The following is a 14,195-nucleotide window of genomic DNA, read 5'->3' on the forward strand; positions in this document are numbered from 1 at the left end:
ATTTTTCTTAAAATCCACATGGCGTCCATGTTAGTTCACGTATGTCTGCTAAATATGAAAATTTTTAAATTTGGATTAAGAGTTACTCAAGTCTCTCTCTCTCTCTCTCTCTCTCTCTCTCTCTCTCTCTCTATGGTAGACATCAAGAAATAGATAGGAGGTTACTATTGTATACCCTTATGGCACCCCTATTTAAAACCCCTCTTCCTTGCACTCACGTGATACTATACGGAACTACATAGTGAATCCCTTGGGCTGCTACATGTTTGCACCAACAAAGCATCCCTTTCTCTACAAAGAGCTTTAAAAAATTACATTACGAATTATTTTGATAATCTAACATTTAGAAAATGAATTTAGCAAGGATCTATAAACAAGAATCCTTTAATAAGACATGATAACCCATACACCCTTTGATATTATGATGGCCTTTTCTCCAAAGCTTAAAAGCACAAACAATTGCTATGGCCCTTGCCAATGCCAGGCTAATGTGAATCTCTTAATATTTTTTTGAGTAAATGTGTGTCAATATAATTACATTCACATTCTCGAGTATTTGGGAGAACTTTTACCCAAAAATTCTATGAAAAAACACAAATAGTTGTCTAGAGCCGAGAGTGATAGGGGCCCTTTTGTCCCATTCACATGGAACTAGGGCCCTCTTTTCCCCACTAGTTTGCACAAGCCCATTGTGAATGCATGCATCCTCTCTTGCCAATTCCCGGACGTGGAGAGTTGTATTTGAGACTTGTTATTCAAGGATAGATCCTTAAAAGTCTCTTGGGATAGTTTCCTACAACGTTAAAATACTCTTCTTGGGTGGGTATGGGTGTGGGTGTGCTAATAAAAAGAGGAAAATGGTATAATCTTTCTATCACCCAAGTATGGTAGATTTATTATGCCATTTCCCTCTTGAATAACAAGTCTTGACTTCAACTCTCCTCGTCAATTAGATCTTTAAGGTCTCTCTCTCTCTCTCTCTCTCTCTCTCTCTCTCTCTCTCTCTCTCTCTCTCTCTCTTCCTTCATAGACTCGTAGCATAGATCTAGGGTCTTTGGATTGCTCCTACAATGTCAAATGTCCTTTTCTACCTCTCAATTACTTGCTTTGTCATTCATGCTTGGATAGTGTGTTTTGATATTTCTTGAGCCGACCAAGAATGCCACATTAAATTTCAGTAGTTTTTTGACATTAGGTGGGCATTTATCATGCAACAACCCATATTAGCAAAGGAGTATTGGTACTTTAGGAACCAATACTGATCAAAGTTTTCGATACATCAAAAGAAAACAGCAGCAAGGTTGCTCTAACTTGAAGCAACCTGCCACAAACTCCAAAAGCGGTACTTCAAAAAATGAGCAACTGAAAACAACAGTATTGGGTCTAAGATCAAGTAGGAAGGAAACACCGATGTCTTTCATGTGCAAAGACATCCAACACAAAATATCAATGTAATTACTCAAATTGAGAATTAAAGGCTAGAATTTAGTTATGCTAATTGGATCAAGAAAAGCTACTAATCATTTAGTTGAGCACCCACAATTACACTTCTTCTAAACAAGGCCAAAAACATGTACTGTGACATAGTCAATACCTATGTATCTTAGGCTTCTCAAAAATCTTCTTAGGCTTCTCAAAAATCTTACTCCTAGCACAATTCTAAAGCTAGAAAATTGTTGACCCGTGCCACAATTGCAGCTTCTATTCTATGACTAGCAACTTAACAATTCCCAAAAACTGCTTTTTAGTGACAGTAAATAAGCCAAGGACTAACACCAGCCTATCAAGAGAAAAAGCATTAGAGAACAAAAGCACACAAGTAGGTTTCTTTCGAGAATAACTTCTTTTTATTACAAGGATACAAAAATTCAACTCTCTTCTCTTCACAAGTTCTTCCCAGAGTCTTTGAGGCAGAGAGAAGTATTGTCTATTAGACCTCCTTTTATACAACTTCACTTGTCACTAGTGAGGATATTGGATTCTGGATAAGAGATGGGAACCCCGGGTGTCTCCTAGCAAGTAGCAAAACAATTATGTACACTGGTTTCAAAGTAGCTGACAGGGATGCCGAACGGTGATTGGCTGCTACCTGTCGTTGACCCAAACCCTTACCGGCAGCTTTGACCGTATCCTCCATATCCTGTGTACAGATTGGGAAAATAAGATGGAGTGTCATTGAAGTTTTATTTCTGGTGGTTTTCACCAATGTTGAGACCAGGATCAAATAATCTCATTTAGTCATATGAGCATGCCTCTTGAAAATCGCAAACCCCAATGTTTTTACTGAGTAATCATCCTTGTAGTATAATATGTAACAGACACCTACACACTATAGAGGGTGCAAATTAAAAAGCTCAGAAGCAAGGAAGAGAAAGTGTTCTTACATTCCTCATATATGCCACCGTGATACATAGACAGCTTGTGCACATTGGCTTTTCACAATATTATACTTCCTCTGAGTGACAGGCCCACATCTCCTTGTACTTAGTATACAGCTACTCCTCCCCCCTCTCCCCATAAGAAAAAGTACACGCACCGGCTTCTAACAGGACGGCCCCTGTAGCAAAAAGAATGTATTTTGGAACACCAATAGCCCCACGAATGTCGATGGGTAAGAATCATCTTCTCAATGAGCCCCAGCTCCGCCGTGTCTGCCATGGCAAAAAAACACGTGACTTGACTATATTGTGACTATTTCTATATCAAAAACAATGGACATACGCACATCAAAGACAACGTTTAAATGGAGTAAAATACCCTTCTGCATTATCATTTCCCGAACCTCTTTCAAGACAAGGTAAAACAACAAAACTAACAACAGATTAAGAAATTGTCAATTACTTACTAGAAGTTTGTAATCAATGAAAAGTTTGTTTGCTCCAAAAAAGAGTAGATCTTTGTGTGTAGCAATATTCCGTTTTTGCAATGTATTTTTGTAAAAGCTTGTAATAACTGACGCGGATTTTTCTCCCATTAATACATACGGTGTTTTAAATGTCGTCTCTGCCATACTTGCTCATTATCAATTTGTTCAAGTTTCCGATTGAAATGTGCAATTTCTTTAATTTTGGAGTGCATATGTTTTCAATGTTGGTGTCTTTCAATGCTTTGTCGCGTGATTTTGTTTAAAACTATGGTTTTAACTTATTTTGACGTTAATTTTAAGTTCTTTTTAAAAAGTGACATTGGGTATATAAGTGACAATTCAAATGCATGTTCCAGTGCACATGTTGGACTTGGCTTTGATAGGCAAAGGGGGTTATTTCTATCTCCATAACCACTTCTTGTTTGATCATCTCACTTCTTTGGATGAGGTTTAGAGGTGGAGCATGTGGTGCTAGACCTTTAGCCAACAATGACAACAGTTTTTTGATGGAGTGTGAACTTCTCCTTTCTCCATGCTCTCTCCTTCCCCGTTGGTAGTGTCACGTGTGGCCCTACAAATTTGGTGACTGGTCACTTCTTTGCCCTCCTGTGAGCTTGTCAGTACCACTTGTGGGACATCTTCCAATCTCTTGTGAGCTTGACAACACCACTTTTGGGACAAATTTGCAGCCTTTTGTGAGCGGTTTTCTTGATGATTGACAACAAATTTGTCGAGATCCTTTGGATGATAGGTTTGCACGTAGTGTCAACAGTTGGTGGGGACATCTAGTTCTTTCTTGATGATCGACAGCAGATTTGTCGAGATCCTTTGGATGACAAGTTTGCACGTAGTGTCGACAGTTGGTGGGGACATCTAGTTCCTATTTCCGCAATCAGCAACATTTGGATGCTTCTTCCATACATCCCTTTGGAGAGCTCCAACATTGGGGGCATCTCTTCGGGTGCAGATCTGGCCAGGGCTGGCTAGTATAGAAGGTTCTTTCCTTGAGTTTTTTGACCAGCTTTCTGGCATGTTACAGATCAGCCCCAATGTTCTTCACGGGCTTGTTCCCCGAGCCGGTTCCTTTACTCTCCCTTTGAGTATTGGTATCATGTTGAGTATTGGATACTAATTGCACACTTTAATTGTGGGTATGTTCTCTTCAACACAAGTACAAAGGACAATCTTGATGAAGGTTTTAAGGAAGCAAGATTACAACAGTTGGAATATATGTGCTCTTTCGAGTCTATATGCAGTTTGGCATTATTGGATTGTACCTACAGGTTGATCTTGGCAGATGCGGAGAAGTGGCATACATTTGGTTTGATCTCAAGGAGTTTGCTTGAGTAGCTAGAGGTTCTTTTTGGACCCTGACGGCTTCTTTGGCAAACCTGATCCTCAAGTGACGACCCTTCAGGTCTTCCTATTCTTAGCAGTCCGAGTTTACCGATGGTGTGATTCTCTTTGAGTCTCGAGTTCCATGAGATTCAAAATTTGCTATTTAGTTACAGAGGAAGAAGATTTACCAGGTTGTCTCACATTTCTTTTTGGTGGTACCCATTCTCTTTTCCCAACATTGAACGGGAGGGAGACTTCCTATCTTGAGGGAAGCTCTCAGCTTTGGCTTTGGAGCTTTCTGTAACAATGTTTGCTCTGATCCGACGTAGGGTTGAGTCAGTTGTTACCCAAAACATACTTTTGAGGATACTTCTCTTTCAGAGGGGAAGTCTAGGTTATCATCTTCAATCAACTACCAATGCTAAATACAGTAGAGTACCATGCACAGTGTCTTTTAGTTCTTGGCTTCCTTGCCCATTTCTTGCGGTTGGTGTGTTTCAGCCAAGTGTGGTTAGTATCTTGGCCGATATTCTTCCTTAGCCATTTTGGTGGTTGCCTCGTCTTTTGGATTTGTGGTGTGATAGTTGCTCTTCCTGGTGCATCTGAGCAGTAGATCATATGCCTTGTCTTCCAGATTGATCCCTGGAGACTGTATCATTCAGGACACACCTACTTCCCTTATCCTTAGACTAGCGTGTTGTATTATACAAGTGGATAGTGGTCCTTCTCGGACTAGGAACCAATTGGGAAGACAAGAAGAATGTTGTGGCTGATGCGTTATCAAGAAAGCCACAAATTTCAGTTGTGTCAATTCCTTATCATCATGAGCTTGATGACATGACGGAACAATATGCTACTGATGAGATTTTGCAAGGATCTTTGAACTCTTGCAAGATGGACAACGCCATGAGCACCACCTCCTCAAGGATGGTTTTTTGATAATGCATGGAAGGCTATGTGACATTAGGCCATTGCGACATATGGCTATGGTAGAAAGCCATGTCCCACCGTATGCAGGGCATTGTGGTATAGATGCGACATTGAAAGCAGTCGAGACATTCTTTTATTGGCCTACTTTGAGGAGAGATGTGGATGCCTTTGTGCGAGCATGCGTGATTTGCCAACAGGTTAAGTTTGATAGGCAACAGGCACTAGCGTTGTTGTAGCCACTACCTATTCCAAATAAGCCATGGGAAAGTATTGTTATGGATTTTATCTTGATCTTCCAAGAATGCCGACATGGAATGATAGTATACGGACCATTATTTGCAGGTTCAGCAAGCAGGCCCATTTTATTCCTATCAGGAAGAAGATAAAATTTGATCAGATGGCACGATTGTTTATGTACAATGTGTTTAAGTACCATGGTATGCCACAGTCTATTGTCAGTGATCGTGATCCTCGTATGACGATCCTGTTTTGGAGAGGCTTGTTTGAAAACATGGGCAATATGCTCCAGGTTTCCTCCTCATTTCATCCACAAACTGATGGGCAGTCAAAAGAGGCTAATTCTAATGTCTTAGATCTTCAAACATACAACGAAACGCTCCCCAGGCATCGGTCTGCGTCGTTTCGAGGTTCAAACAATACCAAAACAATATTTCTCACTTCTCCACCCGAGAGTAAAATCACCAATCTTTGAGACCAGTATTAAAACCATAGTCAAACAATTCAAATGGGCACCAAGACAGGTTTAAAACAGATAGCATCCATTTCAAACAAACTTCAAACAATACTTTCTCGAACAATGTTCAAAAGTATCTAACTAGAAAACAACCAGAGAGGTCATTCAAGGCTTTGTTCGGACAACCCAACTTTAAGGACAACTGGCTTGCCCTTCTGTATCACGGTTATAGTTCGGTTCTGAACCTCGAGAGTTGCATCATTCTTGTCGTGCCACGGCATGCCCAAGAGAACGTCGCAATTGCCCAACTTCATAATGTGTAAATCGACTTTTCCATGATAATCTAGTATAGTCACTGAAAGAGCACCAATGAGCGGTACCACTTTCTGAGTTTACCCAGTGGCTAGCTCAGCTTCAATTTCTCCACCCTCTGCATCATAATCAAAGTGCATCTGCTTCAAGAATTCTGGATGGATGAAGTTCTCCATAGCTCCGGGGTCAAAGAAAATAAGGGCTTTCAAGCCGTTGACTTTTCATAAGCTCTGCATAATTCATTAAAATTCTCGAGGTGTATACCATAAATATCGGGTACTAGTCCAATAGCAGGTCTAGCCCTCTTGGCCGGAGGTGGCCCCGGGGATCTGTTTGACGTGGGAGCAGAAGGTTGCACTGAGGACATCGAGGCTCGCTCAGAACATGTATTGAACGTATGCCTTGTTTGGAAACATTCGAATCATCGGCCTTCTTGTAACAAGGCGTCTCATTGACGGTGTGTCAGACCAAGCCGTTGAGGTTGGTTTTCACGGGATTCCCAAGAATTTGTTCGTTGTTGCCGGGAGTTTTGGTTAGTGGCCCGAGGTTCTTCTGTGGAAAACTTTAACTTTCCCTTCATGAGCTTGTAGCCGACCGCGGCATGATCCATAAGCTCTTGCATGGTAGAGACTTGCTTGGAGAGACAATATTCCTGCAATGGTGATGGTAGTCCAATGGTGTAGCGCTCGCATTGGTCCTCCAAGGAACTGAACTTAAAGAAGGACACCAAAAGGTACACGTCGAGAAACCTTTGGTTATAGTCGTCCATGGTTTCAATAGCAAACATTTTCAAGTTGCCCCACTCTGCCAAAATCCGGACTTCAAACATTGAAGTCATGTAACTACGTGCAAAAACTATCTTGAAAGCTTGCCAGGTCCTTGGAGCATGCGGTTGTGTCGCGATTGAACTCCACCATTGCATAGCATTATCTTTAAGAAATCTCGTTGCTAGAGAAATCTTGGATTCTTCTGTATAGTTCCCCAAAGCATAGATGTTGTCGAATTGCTGTAAGAACTGCAATGCTTTCTTGCGATCTTTCACCCCAGAAAAAGTGAAAAATTTGACAGTCGTTCCACCATCTTTGAAATCTTTGGGTTGGTTAGGCGCATATCCCGGGTATGGATAATAAGGGTATCCATATGGGCTCCAACCATTGTAGCCTGGTGGCGGTGGTGGTGGTGGAGGTGGGGGCAATGGCGGTGGCAAAGGCGATTGCACTGGATCAGGGTCAGATGGCTGCACCATATTCCTGAAAACTCCCCCGATTGGAACAGATGGCTGAGAAGGTTGCCGGTTGGAAGCTCTTGTACTTTCTGATGCCGGAGGAGGAGGTACCACCTGGGGCATCATTGGGGTAACATGTAGTACAAAAATTGGTGAAAACTTTGCAACATCGGAAGATTCTACTGAGGATGCCGCGAAAGAATGTCGTGAAGCTCGTTGAGCAGAAGCCGCAAATATTCTCTTGAATCCATGAATTCCATGTCTTGGGTTCTTTATGTATTATGCCCTGTAAGATAGAGCGATGAAGATGGAAGCGCGCCTGATGCGCGATGAAGTAAGGGTGGAAGTGGCTAATAAGTCTGAGGTCGGAACCCGAAGATACTTCAAGTAAAATTCCAATAGCTCTATCTACTCTTTTATAGGACCGTTATGCTTTCAGAAAAGCAGACGCCTGATGCTTTGATACCACTGTCACAAGACGGGCACACGTGCCAATAGAAAAGAACAAACTGAACAGACTTTTAGCACTTCAATAACAACTGAACTGAGAGTGAGAGAGAGAGAGAGAGAGAGAGAGAGAGAGAGAGAGAGAGAGAGAGAGAGAGAGAGAGAAATGAAATGAAATGAAATGTTATATTAACGTCTTCAAAAGGCCAAAATGACCTATGAGACCAATCAGTTACAAAATAGTGAATCTAATACCATGTCTGGGTACAAAAGAACTAGAAAAGAACTAGAAGTGGAACAAAATACTACTACTACTACTACAATCTAAAACTACGTGGGTGTAGCAGCTGATACAATAGGTACCCGGTAAACTGGATGTAACAGTGTGTGAAACAAAGATGGAAGAAATGGTGAGGATCCATCCTCATCTGCACTCTGGATGTCGAGAGAGTATGGCTCGAATCTTCTGTTGTAGTCTCCGTCGATGCTGTGTAGCTCCTCTCCTCAGTCGCGGTCGTCTGTATCTCTGTAGCTCCAATGCTCGGTCGATGAGAGTGCCAGTAGTGGTCGAATGAGTGTGGGACGAGCTCTGCACTGGTGGCTGCTCCTCTGGCTGTCCCATATCTAGTGAAAAGAAATCTGTAATGTGTCTCTGGGACTGCCTCTCTCTAGCTCTCCCCAGTAAAGTGTCTCTATACCTGTGTAACTCAAGTAGATATAGTCCAAGACATCTCTGATCCTCATAACTCATGACCCTAGATAGAGGACCAAAACCCTCTCTGAATAAGCAGTGGAAACGCCCCCGTATCTCATAGAACACTGTGCAATGACATATGTAGTGCAACTCTGTCTCTGGCTCTCTTTGGCATAATCGGCATATCCTGCTGTCTGCTGGTATCCCTCTGAATCTACCGGTCTCAATCTCGAGCTGATGTGAGGATGTGCGTATCTGACCAATGGCACAACGCAAACCATGAGACATATGTGTGTCCATGTAGCTGGGTCGAATCACAAACCCATCTCCTGTGAGGTGGAGAAGATGCTCTCTATAGAAAGCCATCTTCGTGCTCAACTCCTGATGCGGCTCTATCCATGTCCTCCTGGTGTCGAGCTGGATCAGGTCCTGACGAATGAGTCTAGTGATCTCCACCCGTGTAAGAGACACCGAGGGTGCCTGAAGAGAATACTGGAAAGGGGGCAACCTGTCCATGGTGAAGCCATGCGTCTGAAACCATGAAGTCATCTGTGCATACCAGCATGAAGTGTCCCCCTGTAGAGCTAACTGTCTGGAAGACTCAAGGGCCAATCTAGCATATCTGTCTCTAGTAGTATCCCATAGGCTGTGCACAAAGGACACTGATCTGGTAAGCGCCTCAATCTCCATGGGGGGGGCAGCTAGCTCTGCTCGAATGATCGCGTGAGGTACGGAGGCCTTGGCTCTAATCAATCGGGAGATCATAGATACCAAGGGCCTCTCCATACTTCTCCAACCATCCTGGCCTACAGAAGGTCCCCATACCTGTACCCCATACATCATAGCTGAGGCTACTAAAGTATCAAAGAGCCATAACTTTGTCCGAGGTTCCTGGAACTGAACCTGCGAACACATCCTCTCCAAGCCTCCCAAGGCCGCATAAGCTCTGGTCAGTCTAGTCTTTGCTGCTCTCCCCAAAGAAAACCTCGGCCCAGTGAAGACTATCCCAAGGTAAGTGTATGCATCTGTATACTCCACAATCTCTTGACCATACGTGAAGGTCGGTGCCGATCTCCTGATCCACTGCGGTGTGGTGTTAAACACCATGACCTTGGTTTTACCAAGGTTTACAGACAATCCACTATCCTCTGCAAAACTGTGTAATGCATCCAACTGTCGCTGCATACCCTCTGGTGAGTCAGAGATCAAGACAATATCATCAGCATATAACAACAATGGGATCCACGTCCCTGCCAGCTGGGCACCTCTATCACCCTCTCTGTCAATGTAATCAGACACCTCATCAACATACATACCAAATAGAGTAGGAGACAATGGGCAACCCTGTTTCACCCCGATAGTGGAGTGAACTAAGTCAGATATCCCCTCTGGGGTGCGTACATGTCCCATCACTGATCTGTATAAAGCCATAATCCCCCAAATCAACACTGTGGGCACCCCCATCTCCTGCAGTCTGCGCATCAGTCGAGCTCTCGGTACCATGTCAAATGCTTTGCGGAAATCCACAAAGCTACAATAAATCCGTCTCCCATGTGACCTGCCCTCCTCAATGATAGCTCTGAGTGTCAGAATATGGTCAAGAGTGGAGAAACCCCTCCTGAAACCTGCCTGTCCCTTTGCCCGTACACCCTCACCCTCTGCCCAGTTACTCAACTGCTGCTCAATAATGGATGCATACAATCGTGCCAGTGTGTGTCCAACCATAATAGTGCGGTAATTTCCAGGCTCTGTAGGATCACCTGCCTTGAATATAGGCACAATAGTAGACAACCTCCAAGTCTCAGGTAATCCCTCACACATGGCACGATTGAACAACACTGCAAGAACCTCCATCAGCATATCCCTAGCATGTATAAAGTGCTCCGCTACTAGACCGTCATGATCGTAAGCCCTCCGGGTCCTCATCCTGTCAATGGCTCTCTTTACCATCTCAGTGGTAAAGAAGGTGCTCGTAGGTGGACATGGCTCTGTAGGATCTGGAAGGGGATCCTGCCCAGGAACCGTATATAACGATGCCGCATACTGGCCCCACACATCAGGAGAAGTAATCACTGGGGGAGGGGAGTGCTCATGGAAGAGTCGCCATGCCTCGCCTGAGTCTCTACTCAAGAACAACTGATACAAGTCTCGCTCCATCTGGGCCAGGTAAGCTCGTTTCTTCTTTCGCACAAGGCGCCGGAAAGCAATCCGCGACTGTCTGTAGGTGATGACTCCTAAATGAAGATCCCTCTGAAGCTGGGCTCTCATCTCTCTGCACTCCTCATCATACCAACTATTCTGGGGCATGCTCCCAGAATGTCGCCTCCGATCCGGTTGAGTGTGTGGGTATGCCTCTGATGCTGCATCATGTAGTGTCTCAGTCAATAAAGTAGTGCACTCCTCTACTGAGAGGCCTGGAGCAACTGTGCATAGACGATCCCAGATCGCCTCTGTATAAACCGAGTCAGTCTCTGGTGTAAATGTATAACGGGTGTGTGACCTGCCTCCTGATTTCTGGGCTGTACTAAACTGAAAAGATACGGACAGTGTCAAGAGAGCATGATCCACTGCTACGCCCACTGGTCTGGCTCCCACCATGAAATCCTGAATACAAGGAATAAAGCTCGGCTGTGTCATAACATAGTCCACTGTACTGGCCCCATGTCTGTGTGGAAAGCATGTGAAGCCTGCTGCTCCAGGAAACCGCTGTAAGCCATTAAGTATGGCTAGCCCATGTGTAGTCGTCATCTCCGTGAGGTATCTCCCATACTCAGTCTGCTCTCTGTCATGTGAGCATCTGTCAAACCCCAGCTCACCCACATCCAACTCTCTAAGCATCTCATCTGAGGTGTCGTAGAAGACTGTCTGACAGTTGCCCGTTCGAGCATTGAAGTCTCCTAGGAGGATGATATCACCATCCCTAGAAAACTCCCATATATCATCATCTAGAATTGAGAAAGGCGACTGCCCTCTGGATACAGCATATACTGACGTACTGGGGGGGAAGTAACATATAGCAATATATAGAAATCGACCTGTGTCAGCTCTCAGCCTCACGAGAGAGAGAGAGAGAGAGAGACGGAGTGGCGGAATTCCACCCCAAAGAGTATTGGCCCCAAGCCTTGGCGCCCCTTTCGGTATTTCTTTATATTGCATAAACACAGTACAAGCCGGTACTCCAGACTCTACACCTTCTCTAAGAAGCATACCAGAGAATGAGCCCATGGCCTCATATTTAAAGGCCCTAGACTCCAAAAGCAGTTTACATGAAAAGCCTTCAAACTCAAAAGCATCTAGTCCAAAAGCAATGCCCAAAATCTGCCAGTGCGTTTTGCGGTACAATTGCCACATCAGTACTATCAACGCGTTTTGCAAAAATCTACCACGTCAACACTGTCAACGAAATTTTAGGTATGTCTGTACAGCTACCACGTCATCAATCCACGCGCGCGCGCGCGTGTGTGTGTGTGTGGGTCGTGCTTTATTTTGAGTGTCTTTATGTCACTTGGGCCCCATCCGATGAGAGAGTCAGGTCATCACCGAGGAAAATACCTGTCTTTTTGAGAGTAGGCCTCTTCCTCAAGAATTCCTTCTTCTCTTCCAACGAGGGGAAGCGTAGTATGAGAGCTCTCCCCTTTGAAGACTCACCCGTGCCATCACTTTTCTTACCTACCCTCCATGCCTTTGTGTGCAGAGGCTTTTCCATCCCCATCATGGATGTAAGGCTTGTGACCTCTTTCTCCACATTGTTTATGTCTTTGAGACCGGTCACTCTCACATGCAGTGCTCGCATCCGCCTTCTTTGTTCCTCTTCGAGAGTCATGTTGATAAGCGTCGGTGTACAAGGAGTTTCTCGACTTTTCCCTTTCTTGGCGACCTCAATCCATTTTTCAGCCTCGTCCGCCTTTTTCTACGTCCTTGTTGTCATCTCCGCCCATGAAAATGTCTTTGCCACACTCAGTTTCTCTTCCTCTGTGATCATCCTTACCTGTTTCTTAATTTCCTTGATTTCATCTATTACCGAGGGTTGAAATTCGCCTTCCTCTAGTCCATTGCTTACTCTATCAGCAAGCTCCTGTTTAAGGGCTGAGACTTGTTTTTTGAGTACCCGTATCTCTACGTTTGGGTTCTCCTGTTTGAGGGTTGAGACTTCTTCTTTGAGCGTCTGTATTTCTGCGTTAAGGCTCTCTTTCTCCTTCTTCCACTGTGCGCCCTCATTGAAGACCATCTGAAGTAGGTTGGCCTTCTCCTTCCACCATCCTTCCATCTCTGTTTTCCACTCCTTCATTTCCCTCTCCATCTGCGCCATCCGCTTATTCGTGAGCACGAAGGTTGCCTTTGCTCGCGGCTTGCAAACAGGTGAGACATCGGCGGCTTCCATGTCTTGTGCAGGGTCTTCTTCAAGTGGATCCCTTACGGTGAGGCCCAAAGAATCAGGGTCTTCTTCAAGAGGATCCATTACGGTGAGACCCAAAGAATCAGAGAAAGAGAGAGAGAGAGAGAGAGAGAGAGAGAGAGAGAGAGAGAGAGAGGTGCGATAGATAGGTTGAGAGGGGGGGGGGGGGGGGGGGGGGGGGGGGCAGCGCGATAGAGAGGGAGCGGGGCGGGCAGCGCGAGAGAGAGAGAGGGAGCCAGGGAGCAGCAGGGGGGAAGCGCGAGGGGCAGGTGCAGCAGGGGGTGCGGAGCGGGCAGCAAGGCGAGGGTGCAGCGGGGGGGGGGGGGGGGGGGGGGGGGGGGGGGGGGCGGGGGGGGCGCGCGCGCGAGAGAGAGAAATGAAATAAAATAAATGAAATTTTATAGTAACGTCTGCAAAAGGCTAAATAACCTTTAGGCTATGACACTAGAAGTGAAAGCCATATAAGATGTCATACAATTGTCTTTTTCTTTTTTTTTTTTGGGGGGGGGGGGGGGGGGGGACCATGGGGATATACAAAGTTAAGCCAACTGTACCTAGATAAATCCAAGAAAAATCCGGATACATCTTTAAGGACAGTGCACAGTAGTCACCCACAAGGCAAAGTAACTTTCAGTCCATCACGCTAATTACATCCCCACAACGGTACTAGTAGTGAGTGTAGCCCTAGGTATGAATATATGCTTCCAAACACATATACCCCAGCACATAGGAGCATACATTCATATAAGGTCTGCGTACTGAATTTCTGTCCTCGCTATGCACGCACAGGGCACCAATGAAGCCTAGCACTGAACATGCAACATACCTGTGTTGGTGCTCCTGACGATGCCGGTCTTCTATGATCCTCCTCATCTTCATCATCATCATCTGCCATTTCAATGTAGGTTGTCCGTGTAACACCGCTGCTTGCAGATTTTCGTCCTCGCTTCTGCACAGATGATGGCCGCTTCTCCTTTTTTTGAGCTGCTTGTCGCTTTCTTCCCTTAGTGGGTGTAGGTTCCTTGACAGAAGGTACAAGAAAGTTTTATGAAATTAAGGGGGTCTTTATAATCCATACATCTACAGAAGCGCACTTCATACACACCGGTTCACTTTCGGACTCTGCAATTGCATCTCCCATTACTTCCTCACTACTGGATGATGTGCCAATATCCTCTACATCCTGATCACTCCGCTGAAATGCTGCTCTTGCTGCAGTAGATGCTGCCCTGCACTCAGGATGTTAGTAAACTCGCTCTTTCTATCATCCTGTTTGTAGCTTAGCAACTTAGC

General features: G+C 44.8%; 1 protein-coding gene across 2 annotated transcripts in view; it reads right to left on the reverse strand.

The window, feature by feature from the left end:
* Nucleotides 1–1,803: 1,803 nt before the first annotated feature.
* MRE11 (DNA repair and meiosis protein (Mre11)) overlaps nucleotides 1,804–14,195 on the reverse strand; it is a 116,004-nt gene continuing 103,612 nt past the window's right edge. For both annotated transcript variants that reach the window (XM_086523192.1, XM_086523193.1), the window contains exons 19-22: nucleotides 14,008–14,131; nucleotides 13,729–13,923; nucleotides 2,537–2,651; nucleotides 1,804–2,140 (exon numbers count right to left, since the gene is read on the reverse strand). In XM_086523192.1, coding sequence (XP_086379318.1) covers nucleotides 2,619–2,651; nucleotides 13,729–13,923; nucleotides 14,008–14,131 — 352 coding nt within the window. In that variant the 3' untranslated portion in view covers nucleotides 1,804–2,140; nucleotides 2,537–2,618. The remainder of the gene's footprint in view (nucleotides 2,141–2,536; nucleotides 2,652–13,728; nucleotides 13,924–14,007; nucleotides 14,132–14,195) is intronic.

The sequence above is a fragment of the Adiantum capillus-veneris genome, chromosome 11 (genome assembly GCF_014529385.1).
Source record: "Adiantum capillus-veneris isolate H3 chromosome 11, ASM1452938v2, whole genome shotgun sequence".
NCBI lineage: Eukaryota > Viridiplantae > Streptophyta > Polypodiopsida > Polypodiales > Pteridaceae > Adiantum > Adiantum capillus-veneris.